General features: G+C 58.8%; 5 protein-coding genes across 6 annotated transcripts; 3 read left to right on the top strand and 2 right to left on the bottom strand.

Moving 5' to 3' along the window:
* Positions 1–83: 83 nt before the first annotated feature.
* On the top strand, positions 84–16,711 carry ZDHHC5 (zDHHC palmitoyltransferase 5). Its single transcript, XM_015863624.3, has 12 exons — positions 84–232; positions 5,590–6,863; positions 10,475–10,596; positions 11,026–11,183; positions 11,307–11,476; positions 11,697–11,799; positions 12,217–12,308; positions 12,412–12,544; positions 12,972–13,095; positions 13,832–13,944; positions 14,104–14,987; positions 15,285–16,711. Exons 2-12 carry the CDS (start codon positions 6,760–6,762, stop codon positions 15,448–15,450), a joined length of 2,169 nt encoding a protein of 722 aa, XP_015719110.2. The 5' UTR covers positions 84–232; positions 5,590–6,759; the 3' UTR covers positions 15,451–16,711.
* A 457-nt stretch (positions 16,712–17,168) lies between these two features.
* MED19 (mediator complex subunit 19) lies at positions 17,169–18,661 on the bottom strand. The gene is made up of 5 exons (XM_015863632.3): positions 18,440–18,661; positions 18,041–18,297; positions 17,877–17,973; positions 17,650–17,744; positions 17,169–17,512 (listed from the first exon to the last, which is right to left on the bottom strand). The coding sequence occupies exons 1-5, from the start codon at positions 18,633–18,635 to the stop codon at positions 17,444–17,446; spliced, it is 714 nt and encodes a 237-aa protein (XP_015719118.1). The 5' UTR covers positions 18,636–18,661; the 3' UTR covers positions 17,169–17,443.
* A 45-nt stretch (positions 18,662–18,706) lies between these two features.
* TMX2 (thioredoxin related transmembrane protein 2) lies at positions 18,707–20,870 on the top strand. 2 transcript variants are annotated; one of them, XM_015863630.3, is made up of 8 exons: positions 18,707–18,918; positions 19,130–19,190; positions 19,315–19,428; positions 19,712–19,788; positions 19,869–19,975; positions 20,055–20,120; positions 20,207–20,336; positions 20,466–20,870. In XM_015863630.3, the coding sequence occupies exons 1-8, from the start codon at positions 18,730–18,732 to the stop codon at positions 20,610–20,612; spliced, it is 891 nt and encodes a 296-aa protein (XP_015719116.2). In that variant the 5' UTR covers positions 18,707–18,729; the 3' UTR covers positions 20,613–20,870. The 2 variants fall into 2 exon arrangements, with proteins under 2 accessions (XP_015719116.2, XP_085404420.1); XM_085548294.1 differs by having other exon boundaries at positions 19,644–19,788.
* Positions 20,871–20,971: 101 nt separating this feature from the next.
* SELENOH (selenoprotein H) lies at positions 20,972–21,714 on the top strand. The gene is made up of 3 exons (XM_015863634.3): positions 20,972–21,147; positions 21,215–21,360; positions 21,436–21,714. Exons 1-3 carry the CDS (start codon positions 20,993–20,995, stop codon positions 21,534–21,536), a joined length of 402 nt encoding a protein of 133 aa, XP_015719120.2. The 5' UTR covers positions 20,972–20,992; the 3' UTR covers positions 21,537–21,714.
* BTBD18 (BTB domain containing 18) lies at positions 21,715–24,226 on the bottom strand. The gene is made up of 2 exons (XM_015863631.3): positions 22,548–24,226; positions 21,715–22,460 (listed from the first exon to the last, which is right to left on the bottom strand). Exons 1-2 carry the CDS (start codon positions 22,684–22,686, stop codon positions 21,799–21,801), a joined length of 801 nt encoding a protein of 266 aa, XP_015719117.1. The 5' UTR covers positions 22,687–24,226; the 3' UTR covers positions 21,715–21,798.
* Between the last annotated feature and the right edge of the window lie 663 nt (positions 24,227–24,889).

Below are 24,889 nucleotides of genomic sequence, written 5' to 3'. Positions count from 1 at the left end.
CCCCAGTGGCGCATGCGCGTGGCCGCTTCTCTTTTGGCGCATGCGCAGCGCGCTCCCCCGGCTCCTTCCAGTGTGTTCCCAGGCTCCGACCAATGAGGAGCGGCGGGCGGGACGCGCTGCCGACGGGGCGGGACGCGCATGCGCAGCCGTGACGTGGTGCCCATCCGCCGAGCGCCGCGCTCGCTCCGTGCCCGGTAGCGTTGGGCGCCGCCCGGGCCGCGCCGCAGTGTGGGTGAGTAACGCGGGATCCCCGCACGGCCCGTCCCGCTCTCGTCGCTCCCTTCTCCTCCCCTCATTGCCGGCCGTAGGGCCGCGGAGCCCCGGCCGCGCCGTGCTCCGGTGCCGCCTCCGAGCCCACGCCCGCCGCTTCACGGCTCGGCCTCTCCCCGCGGTTCCGCCCCGCCGCTCCCGGCCCTGCCCGCCGCTTCCTCCCGGGCCCTGAGCGCTGACCCGGGAGTTGTTCGCGTCCTTCCGTGCGCGGGGCCGCGGAACAGCGGCGTGTTGTGGGAGCGGCACTAAGGCCCGGCCGGTTCCGCCGCATTCGTAGGCAGGGACCTCGGTACAGCCGCATCCAGCCCGGCTGGGGGCACCTGCCGCACGGCCTTCAGAGTAAAGAATTTCGCCTTATACTTAATCCAAATCTCCCCTCTTTTAGTTTAAAACCATCACTAGTCACACTCTGTCCTCACTGAAAGGCCCTTTCCAGCTTTCCTGTAGCCTTTGTAGGTACTGGAAGGCCTCCTAGAGCCTGCTGTTCTCCAGGCTGCCCAACCCATCTCCTTGCAGCCCTCAGCATCTGTGTGGAGTCCCCTCTGACAGCTCCGTGTCCTTCTGGTGCTGGGAGCCCAGAGCTGCTTTGGAGGGTTGTGTGGTGCTGTGTTATGGAGGCTGTATGGTGGGGTAACAGTGCAGTTGTGCTCCTGAATGCCATGAGGGTGGGCAGGGTTTGTGATTGAGGAGCAGACACTGGCACAGCAATGGCCTGTGTCAGGGTTTGGTTCTCGTGGCCCGTCAATGAGCAGAGGTTCAAGTCTCTGTGGCTGCAGGGCCCCGGCCCATGTGTTGCTGCCTTGTCCAGTGTGAAATTCCTCCTTGAAACACGCTTCCGCACGACGTTCTCCGGTGTTGGTGATGTAATGGGCTGTGCTGGCAGGTGTTCAGCCTGACTACTGCTAAGCAGCTCCAAATTATCAATGTGAAACGTGTTAATCCCAAGTTGTAGCTGAGCATTCTGTTACATCTCCCTGAGATGACAGCAAAACCTCACAGTTCTTCCCTGCTCATCTCACTGGTTTAATGGGGAGACTCTGCCTTCCTGGTATCCCTTTCTGGTAGCTCCTTAGGATGTGATTGCTCCGCCATATGTCTGAACTGGATGCTTTGTAGGATCATCCTTCTTGCACTGATCTTTTCTGGGCTGTAAAACATGACTGCAGCCTTGTCTAGTTGGGAGTGAGGAGGTTGATCAACTTAGCGGGCTTAATCTAATCATCACCTCCAGTGAGGCGTTGTTCCTTAGCAGAGGACTTTGTTCTCATGGTTCCTGAGGTCAGGCAGGAGGTAACTGGGTGGAGCGGGGCCATCAGGAGACCTTCACCTCTCATTTTATACAAGGCTTTTTGTGGTGTTCCCCCCCCCTCTCCTGCTGCTGTTTCTTCTGCTGGTTGCTCCCTCTGAGCACCGGTGGTGGCAGGGCTGGGTTTGTACATCGAGGAAGGTGCAGACACATTGGATGAGATTCTGTTCTTCCCTGCTTTGTCCGCAAAATGGGGCTAATCCCATGTAAACCGCTGAGATGGGCAGGGGAGGAATGGGAGCGATGTAAGCAAGGCCAGAGATAAGCACCGAGGGGTTGCCAGCCATGCTGGCTGCCTGCTCTGATGGCTTTGTGCTTTCCTTGGTAGCCTGCATCTCAGCAGCTGCTGCCTGGGTTGTTGTCTGTTGCAGGGATACCTCTTGCTCCTTGCTGTGCAGGGTTTATACAATGAGCTCAGTGCAGAGGTGAGCTGGCTGGGACGTGTTTCTCATCCTGTGAGTAGAAGGTGCCAAGGTGACTACGGAGCCGGCCCTGGGATCACCTGCTTCATTCAGATCCTGTGTGCAGGCAGTGAAAACAAGGTGGGACCAGGTAGAGCACATCTTGTCTTTGTGTCGTCCCGGATCTGCCCTGATCGGGACTTGCATCACTCGGAAGGAATTGTTTGTGTCTTTGACCCGTGCTGGGGAAACTCAGCAGGACTGGTTTGGGGCAGGGAGGCAGCTGACGCACCACTGGAGCTCATAACTGAGAGTGAACTCTCTCCGCTCCGTGCCAGCTCCTTTCCCCGGGCGGTAACGAAAGGCAGGGTCAGGAAACCTTGTCACGTTGAGGCGCGCGCTTCCTTCTTCAAGGCTGGGAGTGCTTAGAGGAGCTGCGCTGCTTGTTGGCAGCGTTGGATGGCTCACGCATGGTGAGGAGTGTTTTCTTGTCCCATCTGATGCTTTGGAAAGATCAAGCCCTAAAGCAATACAGACTGTTGAGGCTGCGTGTGGATAGGTCGCTGGAAAGCAATGAGGTGGGGCAGTGGTGAGAAGGACAGGAGGAGCACGGAGCTTCAAGGAGCGAGTGCTGGAAATCAGATTCTTCTGGTTCTCAGCTGAAGAAAAGGCAGCGTGGACTAAAAGAGAAGCGTAAGGTGGCAGCGGTGACATTCGGAAGCATCCTGAGGGAAGGAATGGAGGATTTGGTGGAGTCCTCAGAAGCTGAGCGGAGATGGAGGTTAGACCCTCACATGGATGGAGGGAAGCACATAAATGGGGAATGAGAATATGGGTGTGGGGAAATGGGGGCATTGGGATGAGCTCAGGGAGCAGCTGAGCTGCCTTGCCAGGCAGTAAGGCCGGCTGTGGGATGGGAGTATCAGTGAGGCAGGGGCTGACTTGGGGACCCTCTGATGAACCTGGGCTCTCCCTTGGGTGTGGGATGCCTGGGGTTGTTCTGGATAATATGAACCAGGGGGAAAAACACAACAGAGGAAGAGGTGCCAGGGTTGGGAAAACAGGCAGAAATGCCAGAGGAGAGGGAAAATGGAGTAATCGGTGACACACAAGCCTAGTAAAGCTTGAATGGGAGGAGGAAGGAGTAGGGCAGGTCCTGAGAAGTATGGAAGGGAGGAGCTGCTGGGCTGGAAGAGGCGGAGAAGGGATCAGGATGGGAGCAGAGCACATACATTCCTCAGGTGAGTTGCGGTGGGGATAAAAGGTTTGGGAGGAAAAAAGGAGAGACTGAGGGTGGGCAGAGGTATAGCAGGAGATTGTCTGTTTGGGGTAATTGGTGTGTTACATGGTCTGTATCGGTATAATCTGTGGGAAGGCAGGGTGGGTCCTGCATGTAGTTTGTGTTTCTCCAGGTCATCAGTGTAAGTGACAGGAATGGTCAAGTTTCAGCATCATTTAGCCCTCAAGAAAAGAGAAGATACCTTAAGATTACGCTGCTGAGATCCCAGTCTGCAGTGCCACACCACACAGCGATTCAGGTGCAAACCAGGCTGCAGGAGGGCTGGACCTTGGACACGCAGGTGCCCAAGCTGTAGTTTGCATATAAAGACAGGATTCTTCAGCAGAGAGCATTTGGGCACTGGAACAGCCTCCCCTTGGCAGTGGTCACAGACCCAAGCTGCCAGAGCTCAAGGAGCATTTGGACAACGCTTTCCAACACAGGGCCTGAGTTTTGGAGCTAGGACTTGGACTCGGTGATGCTTTTGGGTCCCTTCCAACTCAGGATAGTCTGTGTTTCTGTCTTTACTCGTGCATTGATGTTGGGAGCTCTCTCCAGCGCTGCCTGATGCTCATTTCTGCACTAAGCTGAGCCCTCACATGGGCTTTTGCAACTGCCACAGCGTGCCGACTCACCCCGTGAGAGGAGCTGGAGCCCTTTAATATAGGCACCCGTCATTAGGTGGTGCCTTGGGAAGGGTTCAGGCAGAGCTGAGCAGGACTTTGAACTGGGGAAGGCTTTAAGGGGAACTTCTGTGGACAACGTCTCATCTTGGACGAGGAGATTCGTCTGCGTAAGGAATGGGATGGAGGGGTGAGGAGTAGCATGGGGGCAAACTGAAATCTGCAAGTATCTGTTTGGATTTGAGGTGTGGCTGTTCTCATGGCGGAACCTTTCAAAGGGCCGGGGTGTCCTGTTACAGCTGAGGAGCACGTTAACAGATGGTTTCTGCTAAAGCAATTAGCAGTGATGTCATCTTTCAACTTGGGGGTAGCCTATCTCCAGCACTGCTGCCCGCCCACCCGCAGAGCCACAGCGGCCAGCTGCCTGGAGGTGAGAGCGGGGCTCCCAGCCAGCAGATCTGGGGCACTGTGCTCATGTTGTGCCGTGCTGTCTTTCCTCTCTCTCCATCACAAAGCCAAAAAGTTGGTTTCGGAAGTTACTGTGAAAGAAGGGCCCTCTGCAGTGGGAGTGGTGCCTTGGTTAGTCAGCCCTGACGCCCTGCTTTGGGACTGAGTTATCTAAACCTAATAAGTTCTTGTCATTAACTAATTGGACCCTTAATTTTGTGCCGCAGTTCTCTCGGCTTTTCTGAGTGTTTGGTCAGCACTCAGAATTTCTGTCTACCTCTATGAATAAGCTTTGGGAAGAAAAGAGGGTTATTATGGCTCTATATCTGGGGTCAGTGGTGTGATGGAGACCTTGTGATGGAACACTGAGCCAGTGAGTGTGTGACAAATGGCCCAGAAGGGGTTCCAGCAGTGACAGTCAATGAAATAGAAGCTGTGCTCAGCCCTTCCCTGAGCTGCAATGGGATCGTGAGTGCTTGGGACTGGTTGGTGCCTCCTTCAGTACTCACAAAGGCACATTCTCCCCTGCAGTTTGCCTTGCAGCAATCTGATGCTCCCGCCTACACCCTTGCTGTCAGTCATCAATCTGATGACGCTCTTGAAGGCACCATAAAGCCATCAGGGCTCTCTGTTGGGATCCTGGCCCTCTGAATCCCTTTCCTGGTTAGGACGCTGGTGTTTTCCACTGGCTTCTCTGCTTTGTGCCCTTGGGGGGAAGAGGATGAGATTCCAGCTGCCTCTTCCTTCTGCAGCCTCCACCCAAATATCAATTCTGTAAGCCTCTGATTGGCCCCTTCACCTCGAGCCTGCAGGCACTTTGCAGCATTAGAACTTGAGTTACAACTGGAAAATGTACGAGGGTTGGGCAAGCACTCTTACGGTCCCTAATCTTATTCCAGGCTCAGTGCAGATTTCCTGCACAGTCCTTGGCATGTTGCTTAGCTTGGGCTTCTCTGCAGTGAATGGGGCGCAGAGGGCCTCAGGGATGGGCAGCGATGTGGCTGGCTGGGTCCTTGCTAATTACAGCCTCCTCTTGCTGCAGGCTCTCAGCTGTGACAAGGGACGCCGCTGGGAGGTGACAGGCCTTGGGCTGTGACATCAGGCTGTGTCAGAGCTGGGCTTGGAAGTCGCCTGCAACAGGGTTCTGCATCTTCCTGACTCTGTTTCCTTCCTCAGATAAATGCATTCTCACTGTTCTGGACAGCTTTGTGGTGTTTCAGGGATTGTTTCTCTTGTTAATTTATTTCTGTCCTCTTTTTCTAGGTAAGGTGCGGCATTCTCAATGTTCCTGAGTTTTTTGAACGAACAAATGGATTAATGAAGAGCAACTTTACCTCCCTTCCACTCAGTAAAAATGGAGCGGTTTGGAACATACTGAGACCTGCCCACACTCTGCTCAGGCCATGGGCAGTACAGACTTTTTCAGCGCTGCTTCCACCATTGCTTGTCTTTTGGGGGTATAAAAGCCCTCCCTGAAAGCGTTCCTTCAGATCCCTGCTGTTGTGCTGCTCAGGAATGGTTGCCACAGTGAGGATTTGGTGCAGTTCCTGTTGATTCACAACAACCGAGTGACAACGAAGCCCGTGGAAAGGCCCAGAGGGTCAGGAGAAAGGAACAAGTAGGAAGAGGGTGAAAACGCACAATCCATTGGACCTTCCCCTCCAGCCCCCCTCACAAAGAAAGGATTTACAGCTCAACCTTGCACCAGCTGTTCCTCGGCTTTAACAGTCAAGAGAGAAATAAATAAAATTAAATGGCCACCGCCAGGCAGCCAGCCTAGATTCTGGTGAAATCAGGGAGAGTGCTTCTCTACCGCCTCTGGGGAGGAGGAGGAGGAGGAGCAGGCACAGCAGCGCTGCAAGGAAGCTGGGCAGATCGCTTGTGAGACAGCGGCCGGAGGGGGCTGTGGATATCAGATTGAAAAGGAGAAGTGGTTTCCCCCGAGTGGCTTTTTGCAAGAAGTTTACCGCTATCTTGCTCTTTCCCAGGGTGCTCGCACGCGTTGTGCTTCTTGCCTCGCTCCTGTCCTGCCTGTGTGGAAAGCTCATCTTCATTTCTGGTGGCCGGTGCAATCCACACGGGGAGCTGCTTTTTGCATGCTCTCAAGAGCTCGCAGCATTCCTGCCCCGACAGCTGTTTTAAATCCAAATCCGGTTCTCTGTGCTGAATTTTTTAATGGTTTTAAGTCTCCCTCCCTGCACCCCTGAACTTTCGCAGGGCAGAGGATAGCGTGGACTCCTCAGAGCCTCTTGTTCTGGAGACTGTACTGGACTTCTGCAGACAGCCTGCTCTGCTCAGAGCCCGCTCCAGGACTGACCCAGGAGGCTGGGTCGTGCTTTGGCCCCTTCACTCTCCCCTGCCCTTCTCGCCTTGCTCTGACTCCAGCTGGGCCTGGGCTATGCTGCAGGGCAGATTCCCCACCAGAGCTCCAACATGCCAGCAGCATCTGGAAAAAGGTTCAAACCCAGCAAATACGTTCCGGTCTCAGCTGCTGCCATCTTCCTAGTGGGAGCCACCACCCTCTTCTTTGCCTTCACGTGAGTCCCAGTCGTGTGGCCAAAGAGCAAGGAGGGTGGGGGGAGGTGTTGGAGGTGTGATGCTGGGTGATGGGTGAAAGGCAGGGACCGAGCAGGGTTTTCCTGGTGGAGGAGCTGGCATAGCGGGTGGGCTGTGACACTGTGGGATGGATGTAGGGTATAAAAGCACCGCAGCACCCTGCGTTCCTTTGGAGTGGTTCAATCCCAGCTGAATTTTGCTTGGTTTTCCCATGAGGCAAATCAGAGAAGGGAGCTGGGCAGCGAGGCACCTCACCACTGTTCAGCTTCAGCTCCTGGCAGACACTTCACTGCTGCCTTCGGATGTTTGCATAACTCGCTCGTCTCGCTGGCAGTTCTCAGCCCCATCTGGGCTGGGAATTAACTTGTGACCTGTATGAGGAAAATGACAGAGATAATTTTCTCCTTTGGAACTCTCCAAAGTGTTTTGTCAGACTGGGGCAGCCTCTGTTATTCTTTAAAGTTTCGTAACCAGTTTGTGAGCATCTAAGGAAAGTTGAAGGAGAAGCACTATGACCCCTGCCTGCATCTTACTGCTGTCGGTGCCAGCCTGAGGAAATGGGGAGGGTCTGGTGTTTCTGGAGAGAGCCTGGAGTAGCTGGTCTACCTAGGAGCCAGCAGGGCCTGAGGCCAGCACTTGGGGGAAGCCTGTGTTTGGGGCAGTATCATTACCCCAGCATGGTGTCCTGCTGCCCCATGGATTGCTGCCACTCCCTCAAACACAGCTCTCGGTGGCCGGAAGGTCACTGCAGCTTTAACACGTGGCAGCAACTGGGCAATAAAAGAGTAATTTGAGGACCAAAGGACAGAGCTGGTGTGATTTACTCCTTCCAGGCAGCTGGTGCTGTCGTTCAGCAGGGTGTACCCAAGCCAAGACCCAGCACATCCATCAGTCCGGTGCTGTGGCAGCTTTGAGGCTGTCGAAGGAGATTTTGCTACTTTGGGCTTGCAGAAAGCAGCAAGTTTTGCAACACCAGTTCAGAGAGCTGGGGTAGAAGAGGGAGTGGGTGTGCCTGATGCTGCACTTGGGGTGACAAGTGCCCTCCTCCCTTTGCACTACCATCAGGACACGTTGAGCAGGGGCAGCCGTGCCCCACAGACCTGGTCCTGGCTGCTGCCACCCCGCAGTGCCAGCTGCGAGCTATGGGGCTGCTGGGAGCTGCTTATCAGTGCAAGGAACAGCTGCGGTCAGGCTGTGTGCTGCCAAGCAGGTTTGTTCAGAGCAGGAACACCTGGGCAGAGTCACGTTAATTGTAGGTCAGTGGATGTTATTTAACCTACTTTAAAACACCAATTTAAATCTCCAGCAGAGTGGCAAAGCACGGCATGCTTTCATGCAGGTTGTTTGGCGGGGCTGGGGGGGTTTGCTTTGTGCTTATAGCGCTCATAGGGCTGTTCTTATGAAACTGCTGGAGCAGGGAAGGAAGGAGAGGAAAAGAAATTTGCACAGAGCTTGAGCTTGTGGAACTGGAGGCATTTTGTGCCCTGCTCCTGAAGGGCTCCACTCGTGTGCCTCTCTCTAGGCATTGTTTCTAGTATGTCAGCCAGGCACCTTCCTTCTGGTCCATCCTGGCCTAGGGTTGGTATCTCTGGGCCAGGAATGAGCACATTAATTTCATTAGAATGCATCAGGTTGGACTGAGGTTTGCGTTGCTGAGTGAGAGCTGGCAGGGGCAGAGGTGTTCCCTTCTCAAGGGATGAGCTTGGCTTGGTGGCTTGGACACTGCTGGTTCCAGCCTGGAATTCCCCTGGGGATCAGTTATTCCATCCCACACCTCTTCTCTTGCCTGGGTCTGGTTCCTCGTGGCGTGCTCTGCTTTAAAGCAGTTGACCTCGTGGAGCACTCATGGTTTGGGGATGTGTTTGCAGTGAGGGGCTACAGATGGGTCTGCAGAGGGGAGGAGCAGCACAGCCTGCCCCAGTTGGGCTGTGACTCAGGTTGTGGCAGGCCGAGACTGCTGCGTTCTCCGAGTTCTCTCATGTGCTGCCAGGGACAAGTCTCGACAGCTCTCTGAGATGGGTGTACTCCACGCCTGTGCTCTGACTGCCAACTCTCTGGGTTCTATGGGAGGTGCATGAAGCAGGGGGCAGCTCCATGCTGGGATGGGGCACGCATTCCTGCCGTGTCTGTCCTAGAGAGCAGAAGGCAAGGACATGGTGATGCTGAGATGGCTGCGCAGCCTGGGCCTGCTGCATGGGTACAAAGTCCACTGGGCACAGCCTCTGGCAGCTCGCCTGTTTTGCTGCGGGCATCTGGCGAGGCCCAATAAGGCCTGGGGCTGTGAGCTGGTCCCTTCCCAAAGGCTGACACTAACCTGCCATTGAAGGGCAGCATGGAGCTGGTGGGTCTGCCCTTGGGGTAATGGTGCTCACACCTGAGAGCTCGGGGCTGCTCAAAATGGAGGCTCCTTCCCTTCCCAGGCTCCCCACAGCTTGCCCTCAGCACAGACCCGTCTCACTGGCTCTCAGGCTGCACAGCAGGGCCTGCTGCCCCAGGAGGCCGGGCCGGTGCAGCTGGTGCTGCATGGCTGCAGGAGCCACTCCTTGCCCCCGAGAGCTCTTTGAGCAGCAGTGGCAATGCCATGGCAGGTAGGCTGAGGCAAGGAGGCATCGCCCAAGGTGAGGCTGCCATCGCAGTGGTGTGCTCGGCAGACTCCTGTTGGCATGGGAGGGCAAGTGGTACCAGCCACACTATGCCAGGAGGTGGGACCCACAGTCTGACTGAGTGGCAGCATGTGGTGGTGGAGGAGGGATGGGGCAGCACGTGCCCCTTCACCACTCCCTGCTCGAGGGCTGTGCTGGATTATGGTGCTGACACCATATGTCACCCTGTTCGCCCAGCACTGCGCTCTGCCCCCTCCACTCACTGCCTAAATCCATCTGTGTTTATCGCTGTGGGGGGAAAGAGAGGGACAGATGCTGCCCTAGATCCACGGGATTAAACTCCCAGCAGCAAAGCAGATTAGGGAATTACGCTGGCGCCTCCAAGGGGGAAGCCCACTGCCCTCAGCCTGCACCCGGCCTGGGCAGGGCAGCGGGGATGGTGCACTTACCCCATTCCCTGCCCTGTGAAGGAGCTGGGTGCCAGCTGGGACAGCGGATGCCTCAGGCAGCAGCTTTGGTCTGGGTTTAGGCTCAAAGCTGATGGTTTTGTGTCCCATTGTGGGGTCCCCAAATGTTATTCATGCTTGCTAATGAGACAAAGGAATAGTGTCACTGAGGGAGCGAGATCCATCCTGCGTCCCTATGCCAGTGCAGCTTCTCACAGCCCACATGGCATTGCCAGTCTGACAGGCTCTTCCTGTTCTTGCCGCCATTAAGAAGGGGCATGTGTTGTACCTCAGTTGTCTGCTGGAGCACTTTCTGCATAGATACCCCTGGGCAGGTCCACAGGGCTGGCTGACGCACTTGTCCCCAAAGCTGGCAGAGCGGCCTCCCCATTCGAGAAGCCCCCTCTGCAGGGGGATTTGGCCACTGCTCCTGGAGGGAAGCTGGGCTGTTGTGACCATTGCCAGGTGCAGCAGGCAAGCCTGGACCTGGGGTGCTCAAGGAACTCCTTTAGGACAGGTGTTACAGAGCCTTTGTGTCTGCAGGTGCCCTTGGCTCAGCCTCTACGTCTCCCCAGTCATTCCCATCTACAATGCTGTCGTCTTCCTCTTCGTGCTGGCCAACTTCAGCATGGCCACTTTCATGGACCCAGGCATATTCCCACGAGGTGAGTGTGTCTCAGCTTGTGAACCATCTGGGATAGAGCTAGTTCCTTCCTCAGCGGGAAAGAGGATTCCCTGATCCCAGAGCGCTTGGGGAGAGCTCTCCTTGCCCTGTCTGGGTGGGATCAGTTGGTGACAGATGCTGCTGGGAGGTTGCTCCGGGTTCATGGCCCTGCTGGTTGGTAGGATCAAGTGGTGAAAGTTGCCTAAGTCCTGGCACCTCATATGGGCTGCCTTGGGCTCAGATGGGTGCTGTGGTTTTGGGGCAAAGCCTCTTCTACCTGTATATAGTGGTCCCTGGGACAGTCTAGGGGGTTTACAGTGGGACAGAGGAGCGTTGTGCTGGGCATCTCCAGGTGGGGAGGAAAGAAGGCCAGCTGCAGTTTGGTGACTGTCCCAATGTGTGTTGTGGTTGTGCTTGTGTTTCCTGCTAGCTGAGGAAGATGAAGACAAGGAAGATGACTTCCGAGCTCCACTTTATAAGACAGTGGAGATCAAGGGCATTCAGGTGCGCATGAAATGGTGTGCAACCTGCCGCTTCTACCGGCCACCGCGCTGCTCCCACTGCAGCGTCTGCGACAACTGTGTGGAGGTGAGCAGCTGCTGGGCTGTCTCTGTGTTTTGGCACAGAGCTGCGCCATCAGTCCCAAAAATCCTCGTGCAGGCACAAAGCACTGCCAGCCAAACCCTTCACTGTCTTCTTCCCCACCAACAGGAGTTTGACCATCACTGCCCCTGGGTGAACAACTGCATCGGGCGACGCAATTACCGTTACTTCTTCCTCTTCCTGCTGTCACTCACTACGCACATCATGGGAGTGTTTGGCTTTGGTCTGCTTTATGTCCTCTACCAGGCAGAGCTCTCTGGTGTCCGCATGGCCGTCACGTATCCTCTGCGCTCCCAGAAGGCTCGGGAAGGGACTGGAGGGGGAAGAAGTGTTGTGGGGCTGAGGGGTGTATGTGGTGCAGCAGAGCTGTGATATTCATAGAGTCGTTTGAAGTGGGGGGGGCCGTAAAAGCCATCTAGTCCTATACTTCCCTGCAATGAACAGGGACATTTACAGCTACATGTTCCTCAAGCATATTCCTTAGCTGCCTGCTGGCAGTATGGCTGTGATGTGTGTGGCCAGCTTGTTTTTCATTCCCGTTGCTGGCCTTACTGGGTTCCATGTGGTGCTCGTGGCAAGGGGCCGCACTACCAACGAGCAGGTACGTGTACTGGCTGATGTGGGGTGCTTAGTTGGTGTCAGACAATTGGGATGGCCTCTGGGGCTTCTTTCCACAAGGTAGGTGTAGACAGGTGGATTGAGCAAGGGAATTCTGCCTAGATAGTTGAGAGAGGGGTGCCACCAGTGAGTGAGAGGAGTTTGAGCTCACCTCATTTGTGCAGCCTGAAGAAATGGGATCTTGCTGCTGCTGTTTGAGGGGTAGTCATGGGTAAGAAGGAGCCCAGCAGGCCCTTAAGAATGGTTGGTGGAAGGGCAGGAAGCGATGGGTGCAGCTTGAACCGAGGCAGTTTCCAATCAGATGTTAGGGAAAGACCTATTGGCCTTGGTGAGGGGGGGGTTGGACCATAGACTTCCCATGGCTGCCAATCACACTGATGTGATGCTTCCCATTCCATAGGTGACAGGCAAGTTCCGAGGTGGTGTCAACCCCTTCACTAATGGTTGCTGTAAGAACGTGAGCCGGGTCCTGTGTAGCTCCCCAGCCCCCAGGTAAGCATGGTGGCACCTCCCCAGCCCTCCAATACCCAACTTCAGCACCCCCAGCTATGAGCCTTCACCACATTCTCTGCCCCCTCTCTCTGGGTTCTGGCAGGTACCTGGGGCGCCCGAGGGCTGAGCAGACAGTGCTGGTGAGACCCCCCTTCCTGAGGCCTGAGGTATCAGATGGCCAGATTACTGTCAAGATCATGGACAACGGTATCCAGACAGAGCTGAAGAGGACGAAGGTGAGGAAGGGGGTAATTAAGCACTCCCCACGTTGGGGTCCTCCACGGAACCCAGGGGTGCAAGCCTGCATCTGTGAGTAAAGAACCGAGTGAGCCTTGGTCACATTCTGCCTCCTCCGTGTTGTCCTGTTCTGTGTCCCTTCAGGATAGAAATTACATCCCTCCCATGTGGCAGTGACCACATGAGGCTTTGCACACTCCATCGCCCTTCCCTATCCTGTTCTTCGCCCTCGCAGCATTGTTTGGAGGTTTCCCTTTCCACAGCACTTCCCAGCACGTGGGGCATGTGCTGCCTTTGAGCGCTCAGGATGTTGGACGGGCCCAGGGGCACCAGCGGGCACCGTAACACCACTGCATGCCCCCTGCCTGCTAAGGGGAGGGCTGAGGCCTTGGTGCCCTGCTGACCCTTTGCGCTTTGTCTCTGCAGTCCAAAGGAAGCCTGGAGGTGACAGAGAGCCAGTCTGCTGATGCCGAACCGCCACCCCCACCTAAGCCAGACCTCAGCCGCTACACGGGCCTGAGGACACACTTAACCCTGGCCACCAATGAGGGTAAGGAGGGCATGCAGGGTCCCAGCCAGCCGCTGGGAGGGAAGCCCAGGGCTGTGCCCGGCAGACCAGGAGCCAGGGCTGCAGGAACAGGCTGCGGGGTAGACCTGAAGCACGTCAGCACCACCGCATTGTGGAACAGGGTGCGCCCGTGTCTCTGGGCTGCTACACATGGCCCTTGTGATTGGAAAAGCCTGTGGGATGCTTCCAACTGGCTCTACTCCATCAGAGAAGAGCAGGAAGCCAAGCTGAGGTCACTGCGCTTGTCCAGAGACACTGAGATGCTGTGGGCAAGCTTATGGGCTGTTGTGCTGTAGGTGGGCACAGGAGTGCAACCAGGATAAAGGAGGAGAAGGAACGGCAGGCTTGGCTTGGTGGCAAAGGTTGTGTTTGTTGCAGCCTGCGTTGACATGCTTGCCCTGCTTCCCTGAGCGCTAGTGAAACAGTGCTTGGAGATACCTGCATTGGCTTTGCAAGAGAGGTGGGATGTGAACAGGGCCGCTACAGGGACAGGGAAGTGCCTGCCTGGAACGCTGTGCTGTGGGGACCCATTTTCCATCCCACTCCATTTCATCCATTCCTGGAGTGCTCCCCCCCAGCCTGTTCCTCTCGCCTTCACCTCCATGGTCTGTCCTCCTAAGGCTCAGAGCCGGTTCTGGGGAAGGGAGGGAGGACTCCGCGTAGCATTTGTGTTAGTGGCCACACGTGTGAGTGTCTTTCTCTCTTCCCCTGCCCGCAGACAGCAGCTTGCTAGGCAAGGACAGCCCCCCGACACCCACCATGTACAAGTACCGGCCTGGATACAGCAGCAGCAGCAGCTCAGCTGCCCTGCCCCATTCCACCAGCGCAAAGGTAAAGCTGTGCACGTGGCTGGCTGACAGGCAGCACTCATACGGGGCTGCTTTTGTGCTCTTTGCTTTGGCTTTCTGGGTAGTGGGTTTGGGGTGGGCGTTAAGAGTTGTGTGGGGCCCCTGCGTTCCTGGGAGTGACTGCTGTGTTCCTGTCCCATAGCTGAGCCGAGTAAACAGCCTGAAAGAGCCCAACTGCATCGGCGAGGGCGGCCGCAAGCCCAGCTACCGCTCAGAGCCGAGCCTGGAGCCTGAGAGCTTCCGCTCACCCACCTTCGGCAAGAACTTTCCCTTTGATCCGCTGTCCAGTGGCTCCCGCTCCTCCAGCCTCAAGTCAGCCCAGGGCACGGGCTTTGAACTGGGCCACTTGCAGTCCATCCGCTCCGAGGGCACTACGTCCACCTCCTATAAGAGCCTGGTGAACCAGACGCGCAACGGGAGCCTGTCGTACGACAGCCTGCTCACACCTTCTGACAGCCCTGACTTCGAGTCGGTGCAGGCCGGCCCCGAGCCCGACCCACCCGTGGGCTACACGTCGCCCTTCCTCTCGGCCCGCATCGCCCAGCAGCGAGAGACCGACCTGCACGGCCGCTTTGCTGCCACCGTGTCACCCAAGCATGTGCCGCCCCGCGAGCCCTCACCCGTGCGCTATGACAATCTCTCCCGCCACATCGTGGCTTCCATCCAGGAGCGGGAGAAGCTGCTGCAGCAGCCGCCCGCAGCGGGCAGGGAGGACGATGCGGGGCTGGCAGACTCGGGCATCCAGTCGACGCCGGGCTCCAGCAACGCCCCCCGCACCAGCTCTTCCTCGGACGATTCGAAGCGCTCGCCTCTGGGCAAGAATCCGCTCACCCGCCCGGCCCCTCCCCGCTTTGGCAAGCCTGAGCCCTCTCACGTGCTGCGGGTGCGCTCCCTGGGCTCCCCTGAGCAGCCCGCCGCCCCCCACTTGGGCAAATCTGTGTCTTACAGCAGCCAAAAACCAGCAGCGTCTCAGGCCAGCGTCCCCGAGGCTGAGGAGGTGGCCTTGCAGCCGCTACTGGCACCAAAGTGAGTTTTGGCACCGTCTGCCCCGCATGGCGTGCACTGCAGCTCACCGGGGTGGATGCGGGGAGGGCTGGGGAAAGTCCTGCTGGCACAGAGCTGGCGTTGTCCCTGGGAGAATTCATGGGCATCTCGGTGGGCTTGAGGGACGTCTGGCTGCTTTGTGTCCCTGGGGAAGGCAGGGCTGCCTCTGCTCCGCCGTGCTGGGATCCCACTCCCCCCTTTCCCTCTGCCCCGTGCTTTGCCACACTCTACCCCCGTGCTCCCACCTTCTCACCCCCGTGTGCTTGCTTCCCTCCCCAGAGACGAGATGCAGATGAGAACATCTTACAGCAAGTCCAACGGGCAGCCCAAGAGCTTGAGCTCAGCCACCCCTGGCTCAGGATCCGTGCCTGTCAGCAGCCCCACACGTGGAGGAGTCAAGAAGGTCTCTGGTGTGGGGGGCACCACGTATGAGATCTCGGTATGAGGGGCAGAGCCGCTCGCCCGCTCACCTCCTGGCTGGGCACCCGCTTGCACCAGAGGGCTCCATGGGCACAGACGCTCTGCAGTCCCCAGCTGAAGACGGGGATGAGGAGATGGGCTGTGGAAGCCCCAGGGGTTTTTTTCCTCCCTCTTTCCACCCCTCCCTGGGACTCAGGCGCTGACTCACACCCCAGGACTGTGTGGGGCAGGGATGCTGCCCTGGCCAGGTGTGGGGTCGTGGGGGGGGACCATGTCCCGCAGCCTCGTGCCCTGCCAGCATTGGCCGGGCAGCCACTTGTGGGCCTTGTGCAATCAATCGCTCGCCTAGCGTGGTAGGAATGGATTGTTTTTAAACCAGAATAACTTTTTTTTATTATTATTGTTACGGATTCTATTTTTTTTCTCTTTCTGAGTTACCAGGTGTGTGTATATATAAATATCTATATATATAAATATAAATATTAAAAAAAAGGAAAAAAAAAAAGAAAAAAGTAAAAAAAAAAAGAAGCAGAAATTATATATCTTACCCAGAGAGAGGAAGAAACCACCCATTCCCCTTCCCCACCTGGGCCACCACCTCACAGGGTCCGTACCCAGGGCCCCTGTGCTCGAGGGATAAGGGGGGGATTCGCTCAGGGGCTCCTGGGGGTCACGGGGTGCCCATGTCACACTGGGGCCTACAGGATCCTGGACCCTCCTGCTGGGTTCTGTCATGCTGTGGACCCCCCTCCCGTGTGCTTGGATCTGGAGCCCCTGTGCCTGGCATCTCCCACTGGCTACAGAGGTGGCACGAAGCAGGCGATGACCGGGGGAGCTGCTGGTGTGCAGGTGAGGGCTGCAGCCTTTCTGCACCTGCACATTTTGCTCTATATTTTGTTTTTTGTTTTTTTTTAGCATTTCCCCAGGGTTTGTGGTTTTTTTTTCTATTATTTTTTTTTTAAATGGGTGATCAGGTTTTTTTTGGCTGTCACATGGTTATTTTTATCTCCATGTGGGGAAGAGGCACATCCCTGTCGAGCAATATTTTCTCATCACATGCCAAAAAACGCAGCCAAGGAGCCCAGTGCTGCCCCGCCACCCCCAGCCCCATTGGGGAGCCCACCCCGCACCGGGCCCACGCAACTTCACGCACTACTTGACTCTTTCTCTATGGCAATATCTCTCCTGTGGCCTCCGCAGAGCCATGCCATTGGTTTTTTGTTTTTTTTTTATTATTATGATTAGCCATTTTAAAAACGAGGAATAAAAGGATATTTAATGAGCCACCTCAGCGGGCATGAGTGTGCTTTGTGCGGTGTCCAGGGATGGAGGAGTCCGTGAAGGATCCTGTCCTTCACTTCTCAGCTTTCCCTCCCTCGTCTGGAGTGGAAAGGAAGGGGACAAGGAGAGCCGGGCCCAGCCTTACAGGGCTGCCAGTGCCTCAGTGCCCCCCTCACAGCTGGGATGTGCTTCCTCAGGGCACTTTGGGGCACAGCGCTCTCAATGCAGGTAAGTGGAGCTGTCAGGGTTGGAACATGTCCCAGGACTCAGTGAGGCTCTGGCTCTTCTGTAGGAGCCCCCACAGGGGCAGCCCTGGGGGACACGGTGCTGAACTGGGGTCACTTGTGTCCTCCTGAGCCTTCTCTCACAGCCCAGAGAGCTGCAAGGCCTGGAGTATGATGGGACAGGCCCAAGGCCTCTGCTCCTTGCCCTGCCCCGCTGGCCAACAGTCAGAGCCGCCACTGGCACCAGCTCTTCCTCAGAGCAGACTTTAATTAAAAGGTGAATAAAAAAGTGAGATCCCAATGCACCACGTTGCTTAGGTGTGGTAGGAGCCCCCATTCCAGCAGCGTCCGCGTCACCAGGTCCCCATCAGCCACACAGTGCAAGCAGGGGGGTTGCAAGGCCACGTTCTCTGCAAGCGGGGGCCATGAGTGCCCACACCTCCCCGCTGTGCTCTGTGATGGGACGAGTCCACAGCTGGGGCAGGGAGCTCCATAGAGCAGCACACCGCAGCCTCACCGCAAGCTGCTGCTGCTGCTGGCCTGCGAGCTGCCCACCCCGGGGTGCTCGGGGCTGTGTCGGTTCTGCAGAAGAAGGACAGGCGTGAAGCCTTGTGAAACCAAGTGCCAAGCCCTGCTGGAGGCCTAACGTGTGGTGCTGCCGCGGCCTGGCACGGGGCTGGTGCAGGCAGAGCAGAGCAGCACGCTGCCTCCTAACCTACCTTCTTTTTCTTTTTCTCCTTCTTCTTCCTTTTGCGCTCCGGATCCTCCTCTTTCTTCTTCTTCTTTTTCTTGTGGTCTGAGTCCGAGGGGGTTTCTGCAGGAAGCAGAGGAGGGGTGAGAGGGGCACAGAGTTACCAGGACACATGGGGTGCAGAGTTACCAGGACACATGGGGTGCAGAGTTAACAGGGTATGTGGGGTGCAGAGTTAGCAGGGCACGGTCCTACCTGGGGGCACGGGGTCCTGCGTGCGGCTCTGCTTGTGCTTGTGCTTGTTCTTCTTCTTGGGCGGCTGGATGTGCATGAGGCGGCACTGCTCCGGCAGCTGCAGGGGCTCATGTCAGCGGGTCCCTCCTTACCCCCTATCCCCCCTTCCTCCCCCGGGTGCTCACCGGGCCGGCGTGCAGGCGGAACCCGGTCAGCATGGTGCCGGTGAGCGGCGTGAAGGAGCTGCCGCAGATGGGCGGCTTCTCGATGAGGGAGCGCAGGCTGCTGTTGTCGTGTGAGCCGGGCAGGTCGATCATGCCGGGCAGGTCGGGCAGGAAGTTGCTGAGCTTCTCCTTCACCTTCTTGCCGCAGAACTTGTTGTACGCGTGCTCCAGGCTGTAGTGTGTGATCAGGTTGCTGCTGCCCGTCAGCTCCGTGCCGCCTGCGGACGGACCGGCACCCTCAGCGCCCCGCCCCACGCCGGCACCGCCCGCGCCCATTGGCCCGACGCGCCGTCACTCCGCGCGTCCCGCCCGCTCATTGGCCCCGCGCCGCCCCCCCCTCCCCCGCGGCCCGGCCCGCACCCGGCAGCTCCCGCAGCAGGTAGAAGGGGCCGGTGGCGGCCTTGCGCGCCGCGTCGTCTCCCGGCGGCGGCACGGCGGCTGCTGGAGGCGGAGCGGCCCCCGCTCCCGGCCCCTTGTTGGGCCCGAAGCCCAGCGCGGCGGCGGCGGCGGCGGGAGGCGGCTCGGCCCCGCCGAACAGCGCCGAGAAGTTCTCCATCTTCCCGCCCTGCCCCGCGCGGGGCCGCCCCGCCCCTCGCGGACGTACGTGCAGCTCCGGCCAATGGGAGCGCGGCGGGCGGCCGGAGGACAAGATGGCGGTGCTGGCCCCGCTGCTGGCGCTGCTGTACTCGGTGCCGGGGCTGTGCCGCTGGCTGGCCCGGCCCTACTACCCGCTGTCCGCGCTGCTCGCCACCGCATTCCTGCTCGTCCGCAAGGTCCCGCCGCTGTGCCGCGGGCTGCCCTCACAGCGGGAGGACGGCAACCCCTGCGACTTCGACTGGGTGAGCGGCAGCACCGGGCCGGCCTGTGCCATGGCCTATTCGGGTATCACCGGCGCTGGGTGCAGCCCCGGCTCCTGATCGAGGGCAGGTGGAGGCTGGAGGCTGGAGCGGCCTGGAGTGGCTGCTTGGCCTTGTGGTTGCTCGGTTGTGCCCGAGGTGCTGGCTGTGGCTGTGGCTGTCACGGTGCTCACTGCGTTTCTCTCCTGTGCAGCGGGAGGTGGAGATCCTCATGTTCCTCAGCGCCATCGTCATGATGAAGAACCGGCGCTCCAGTGAGTTGGGGCAGTGCTGGGTTGAGTATAAGCTGCTGATGGGGTGTCTCTGTACTGGAAACAGTTGAGGGATGAGAGAGAAAAGAGACGCGGTCCCATCTCTGATTTCTTCCCTCCTTCCCAGTCACTGTGGAGCAGCACATTGGAAACATCTTCATGTTCAGCAAAGTGGCCAACGCCATCCTCTTCTTCCGTCTTGACATCCGCATGGGCCTGCTCTACCTCACGCTCTGCATCGGTGAGACACGTGGGGAAGTGGGGGGGGATCCATAATGCAGGGGCTGTGACAGTGCTCCTGTCAGGCCTTGTCTCTGCCCATCCTGTGCATTGCCTTCCTCAAATGGGGCTGGAGCCATCTTGCCTTGTGCTGTTGGTGTCTTTGTAGCCATACAGGCTGCTCTGGGGAAGGAGGAGCCTCCCTCAGACTAAGCCTGTGTCTCTTGGGCATTCCAGAAGTGGGAAAAAGGGGGCAGAGGCCTCGCTCCAGGTGGGTGCTGGGCTCAGGGATGCTGTTATTGCAGTGTTCCTGATGACCTGCAAACCACCCCTTTACATGGGACCTGAGTACATCAAGTACTTCAACGATAAGACCATAGATGTGAGTATCTCCTACCCAGTGTGAGTTGGCGTGGGGTGCCGGGCTCCCTGCCTACCATCCCCTGTTGACTCGCGTGGCAGGAGGAGCTGGAACGAGACAAGCGGGTGACCTGGATCGTCGAGTTCTTCGCCAACTGGTCCAGTGAGTGCCAGTCCTTTGCCCCCATCTTCGCTGACCTCTCTCTCAAGTGAGTGCTGCCTGCTTTTGAGGCCTTGCTGAGTCGGCTCCAGCACAGTGCTCACTCAGAGCTGTGTTCTGTCTCCCAGGTACAACTGCTCGGGGCTGCACTTTGGGAAGGTGGATGTTGGCCGATACACGGATGTCAGCACCAGGTCTGCGGGGCCAAGAGGGTAGAGGAAGGTACCAGGCCTTCCAAGTGCCTTGGTGTCATTGTCTGCCTCTTGCCTTACTCCTGCAGGTACAAGGTGAGCACCTCGCCCCTCACCAAGCAGCTGCCCACCCTCATCCTCTTCCAGGGAGGGACAGAGATCATGCGTCGCCCACAGATTGACAAGAAGGGCCGGGCCGTTTCCTGGACCTTCTCTGAGGTACATAAGGGGCAGGAGGATGTTCCAGCCCATGCCCTGAGGATGGGATGTGCTCAGCGGCTCTGAGGAGCTGTGAATAGTGGGTGTTAGCAGGTCACTGCTGGTGCTAATGCTGTGCTTTGACTGCAGGAGAACGTGATCAGGGAGTTCAACCTGAACGAGCTGTACCAGAAGGCCAAGAAGCAGTCAAAACCACGGGATGAAGGCAGCGAGGAGCCGCCCGAGGGGCAAGGAGCGGCCGGCCTTGCCAACGGGGAGACTAAGAAGGAGAAGTAGGAGCTGCTGTGTTCTCACCCATCACCACTCCGCTGTCCCCTGGGGCTGGGGACCATGCAGTGCCGGCTGGTAGCCCTGCACGTAGCGCTGAGCCCGGGGCCACCGCTCACTCTGCCCGCGCTGAGGGCGCCCTGCCATCCCCCGGCCCCGCCGGTGTCCGGTCTGGGTCCAGCCGGTTCCCGTTAGTGGTACAGCCGGGTATAGCCGTGCTGCGTGTCGCGCCGTCCTTATGCTGACAATAAACCTGCTGTGCGCGTCCCCGTATCCGCTCCGTGCTCGTGCTCGCGGGGGGCGTGGCTGCGTGCAGCGTTCCGTGCGCTGATTGGCTGCCTCAGCGCAGCTCGGTGGCGGGAGGTGGCGGCGCGCCGGCGGGAGTTGTGATGGCTCCTCGTGGTCGGAAGCGCGGCGTGCGGCGCCCCGCACAGCCGGGGAGTGAGGCCGACCCTGCCGAGAAGCGGCCCCGCACTGATGCTCAGGGCGATACTGACGGCGCTCCCGGGGACGCCGTTGGGCCCCGCGTGGTCATCGAGCACTGGTAGGTTAAACCCCCCGCCCCTCTCAGTGCCGAGGCCGCGGGCCCGTCTCAGTGCCGCCTCCCGCAGCCGTAGCTGACGAGTGTACGGGCGCAACGCGTTGGCGCTGAGCGAGGCGCTGCGCGGGGCCGTGTCCGCCCTGGCCGTGGAGATCAACCCGCGGCAGCCCCGCAGGAACAGCTTCGAGGTGTCCCTGGTGAAGGAGGACGGCAGCAGTGAGTACGGGGCCGGGAGGAGCTGGGGGGGTGTGTATCCCGACCACCCTGACCCGCGTCCGTATCCTCCCGTAGCCGTGCAGCTGTGGAGCGGCATCGGGAAGGGGCCGCCCCGCAAGCTGAAGTTCCCCGAGCCCCAGGTCGTGGTGGAGGCGCTGCGGAGCAGCCTGGCCTAGAGGCGGCACGACGAGAACGGCGTCGCGGAGGGAGCGCTCATGAAGAGGCGGCACGAAGGGAGGGCACCGCCCCCAGTATCGCCTCCGACTCCGAAGCTCCCCCGCGGAAACGCCGGAGCTCAGCGGCCCCGGCCGGCACCCAGCAGCGTTACCCCAATAAAGTTCCGCGGCTCCGTCACATGGCGTTAGTGCTTTATTTCAGCGACACCCGACACACGGACACCGCGCTCTTTCGGTCTCAGGGGCGGGCGGTAGCGGCTCCTTAACCGACTACATCCACCTCCCCACCGGACTCGGACTCGGGGCTGGGACAGACGCACACGGTGCCGGGGGGCAGACAGGGCTCCGCCATCCCCACATCCACCTCCTCCTCCAGCTCGTCTTCCGTCAGCCCGCCCGCAGCCGGCGGCGGCCACGGCTCCGTTCCCGTCCGGGCCTCCACGGCGACGGGCTCGAGGGAGAGCTGCCCGTCCCGCACCACCTCCCAGCCGCGCCGCCCTTCCATCCTCCTCAGCTTCAGCCGCCCCACGGCGTGGGCCGGACCCGCGGTCTCCGCAGGGAGCGGCCGTTCCCGAGGGGCGTCCGTCAGCGGGACGGTGCCGGACCCGGTGCCGCTCAGACAGCTGCGGTCGAGCTGCCAGCGGGGCCCGGGTCGCAGCACTCCGTCCTCCCACAGCTGCAGCGACTCGAGCGCGGCCACGCGGAGCCGGCGGGCGGCGGCCAGCACGTCCCGCAGCTCGTCCCGGGACGCGTCCAGCTCGGCCGTGTACAGGAAGCGCAGCACCGTGCGCAGCGTGGCCATCTTCAGCCCGTCCAGATCCAGCACCACGGGGCGACCCGCGGGGGGCAGCTGCCGGGCCAGGCGCTCCATGAACAACGGGCTCCACGCCGCCAGCACGCAGCAGTGCGCGGCCACCACCTGCCCTGCAAGGAGTGCACGGTGCCGGCACTACTCGGGGACGGCACGGGATCCCCGGGGGGGGGGACACACCGAGAGAGCCACCCGCTCACCTTCTGCCCGCAGCAGCACGTCGCAGAACACATCTGCCCGCTGCTGCTGCTGGTGCAGGCGCAGGAAGGCGGAGCGGAGCAGCCGGGAGCTGCGGTACTGCAGCCGGGGGGCGGCTGGATGCGGGCAGCACGACGGCATCGCGACGGCGACCGACACCGCGGCTCCCGGCTGCACTCGGCCGGCAGGGGGCACCGCTGCGATGGCCGAGGTGAGGCAATGGCCGTGCGGCAGCGCCCAATGCGGCCTGCTCTCCACCGGGCCCGGGCTGTCGGACGGACACCTCGCCGCCTACCTGCCCGCCTGCCCCGCGGGTGCTGGAGGTCGCCGCCGGGGTCGAGCCAACAGGGGACGGGGCTGAGGCCTCGGGCGCGGAGCCGCCAAGCTCGGCCTAAAGCCACACGCGGACAGCAGGGCGACAGCTCCGCATGCGCCTCGGCCCTGCCGCACGTGAGCGGCTCGCGTCGTGCCGCATCGCTCCGGCGTGTTCTGCCTAGCAACAGCTCCGCTATTGGCTCGACTCCCGACCAATCGCAGCGCGGCGGGAACTTCGTCGGGAAGGTCGACGGCAGGTGATGGCGGCTGCTGGGGGTGTGGAACATGGCGGCGGGACGGGACGGGCTGTGACGGGCTGTGACAGGCTGTGACAGGCTATGCTGGGCTGTGACGGGCTGTGCTGGGCTGTGACGGGCTGTGACAGGCGTTGATGGGCTGTGACGGGCTGTGACGGGCTGTGTTCAGAGCTGGCGCTGACAGGACGGGCTGTGGAGATTCCTGGGGGTGAAGACTGGACGCAGGGTAAGTGCCTGCCCCAGCCCGTGCCATCTTAAAGCCACCACTGCCATGGCCCCGACGTGGCGCCTCGTACCCCTCGGGGCCTTGTTTTGTGTGTCACAGGCTGCTGATGGCTGCAGGGACACAGACACACAGCTAAACACTGGGCAGAAAGGGGAGGATTGAGGATGGGTGTTTGGGAAAGTGGCCTTCGTGCAAACGATGCCGCCTGCTTGGAGAATTGGAAATGCATTTTGCTGTTTTATAAAGCATCCATTGTAAAAACAGCTGCGTCAATCGCTCCACACACACACACACACACTAAGAGCTGTAATGATCCCAGCCCATAGCCTGGAGATACCGCCTGTCCTCACAAACAAAGTGGGTGGAAGTTTCAAGGGCTGCAGAAGAACGAGAATCAAAATGATGCTATGGGTTTTAAATCTACAAAGCTTTCTGCAACTAGTTAAACGTGGTATCATCCCCTGTGGCTTTACGGATGGGTTTTCCTGTGTTTCAACATGTAAGTGTGCAGAACTGGAACAAACCACAAAAGAAAGTAATGATGGGTCTAAAGCAGAGGCTCTGAGGTCGGTGGCAATCTTTCCACTGACCTCGGGTGGCTTTGTGTCCAGCTGTACATACCAAGGGAGACAGTAAAGCACGTAATTTCATATCAGAGCGCTATCATGTGCTCATAAAAATAGAAAAAAGAGAGCCACGCTCCTCTGCCCACTGCAATCTTTTGGAATTATAGTAATCGAAGCTGTAACTTGACAAGCTTGAACTCACTGGGGACAGATGGATATGGTTATTGATTTAGGGGCCTCTATGGATTTCAGAATATGCTCTTAGCCTTCCCTGCTGCTTCGTGATGCTTTATATTGTGCCTGGACCACGCCAGAGCTGTGGCAGCGAGGAGGCTCGTCAGCAGCCAAGCCTATGGAGTAAGCAGAAGCTGTGACTGGGAGCCTGCAAGTGGGAGGATATCAGTGGTGAAAAGTGCTTTTCAGCTGGGTGAGCCAACCAGGGCAGAGAAGTCAAAGGAAAACCGTGGAGCCAGGACAAAGCTAAATTAAAACATTCCAAGACGCTGATATCAGAGAGCTTCCTCTTGTGACCAGGAGGCTGATCAGCAGGTGAGGCCAAATCCCAGTTCCTGGAGATGGCTGTATCTTCCCTGCATGCTCCTTGCTGACTCAGAGGCAGGGCTTGGTATCACCTTTCTCCTGTGCTAGAGGAAGGAGCTGGTGCTGCTGCGGTGCTTGCTCACCCACCCTGGGGCAGTGACCGAGGCAAAGCTGGGCTCTTCCCTTTCCTCTGTGTCACTCAGTGCAGAGCACTCTTCCCTCTCCTGCAGCCACCCTATGGGCAGGAGTGATAAAAGGGCGAGTAATCTGGGTCTGCCCCAGTCCTGGGACGCACTGAAAGCTGAAAGATAAGAATGCAACCTATGGGGCTGGCAGGCAGCTTTGAAGGCTCTGTGAGTTCTTGAGCTGCAGGTGACGCAGGATGGACAAAGGAGCATTCAGGGGCATTAGTTACAGTGTGCAAAACAGCTCCTGCGCGT

This window comes from Coturnix japonica, chromosome 5, assembly GCF_054131305.1.
Source record: "Coturnix japonica strain WE chromosome 5, WE-NBRP24, whole genome shotgun sequence".
Lineage (NCBI taxonomy): Eukaryota > Metazoa > Chordata > Aves > Galliformes > Phasianidae > Coturnix > Coturnix japonica.
This window is presented reverse-complemented; position numbering and strand designations above follow the sequence as displayed.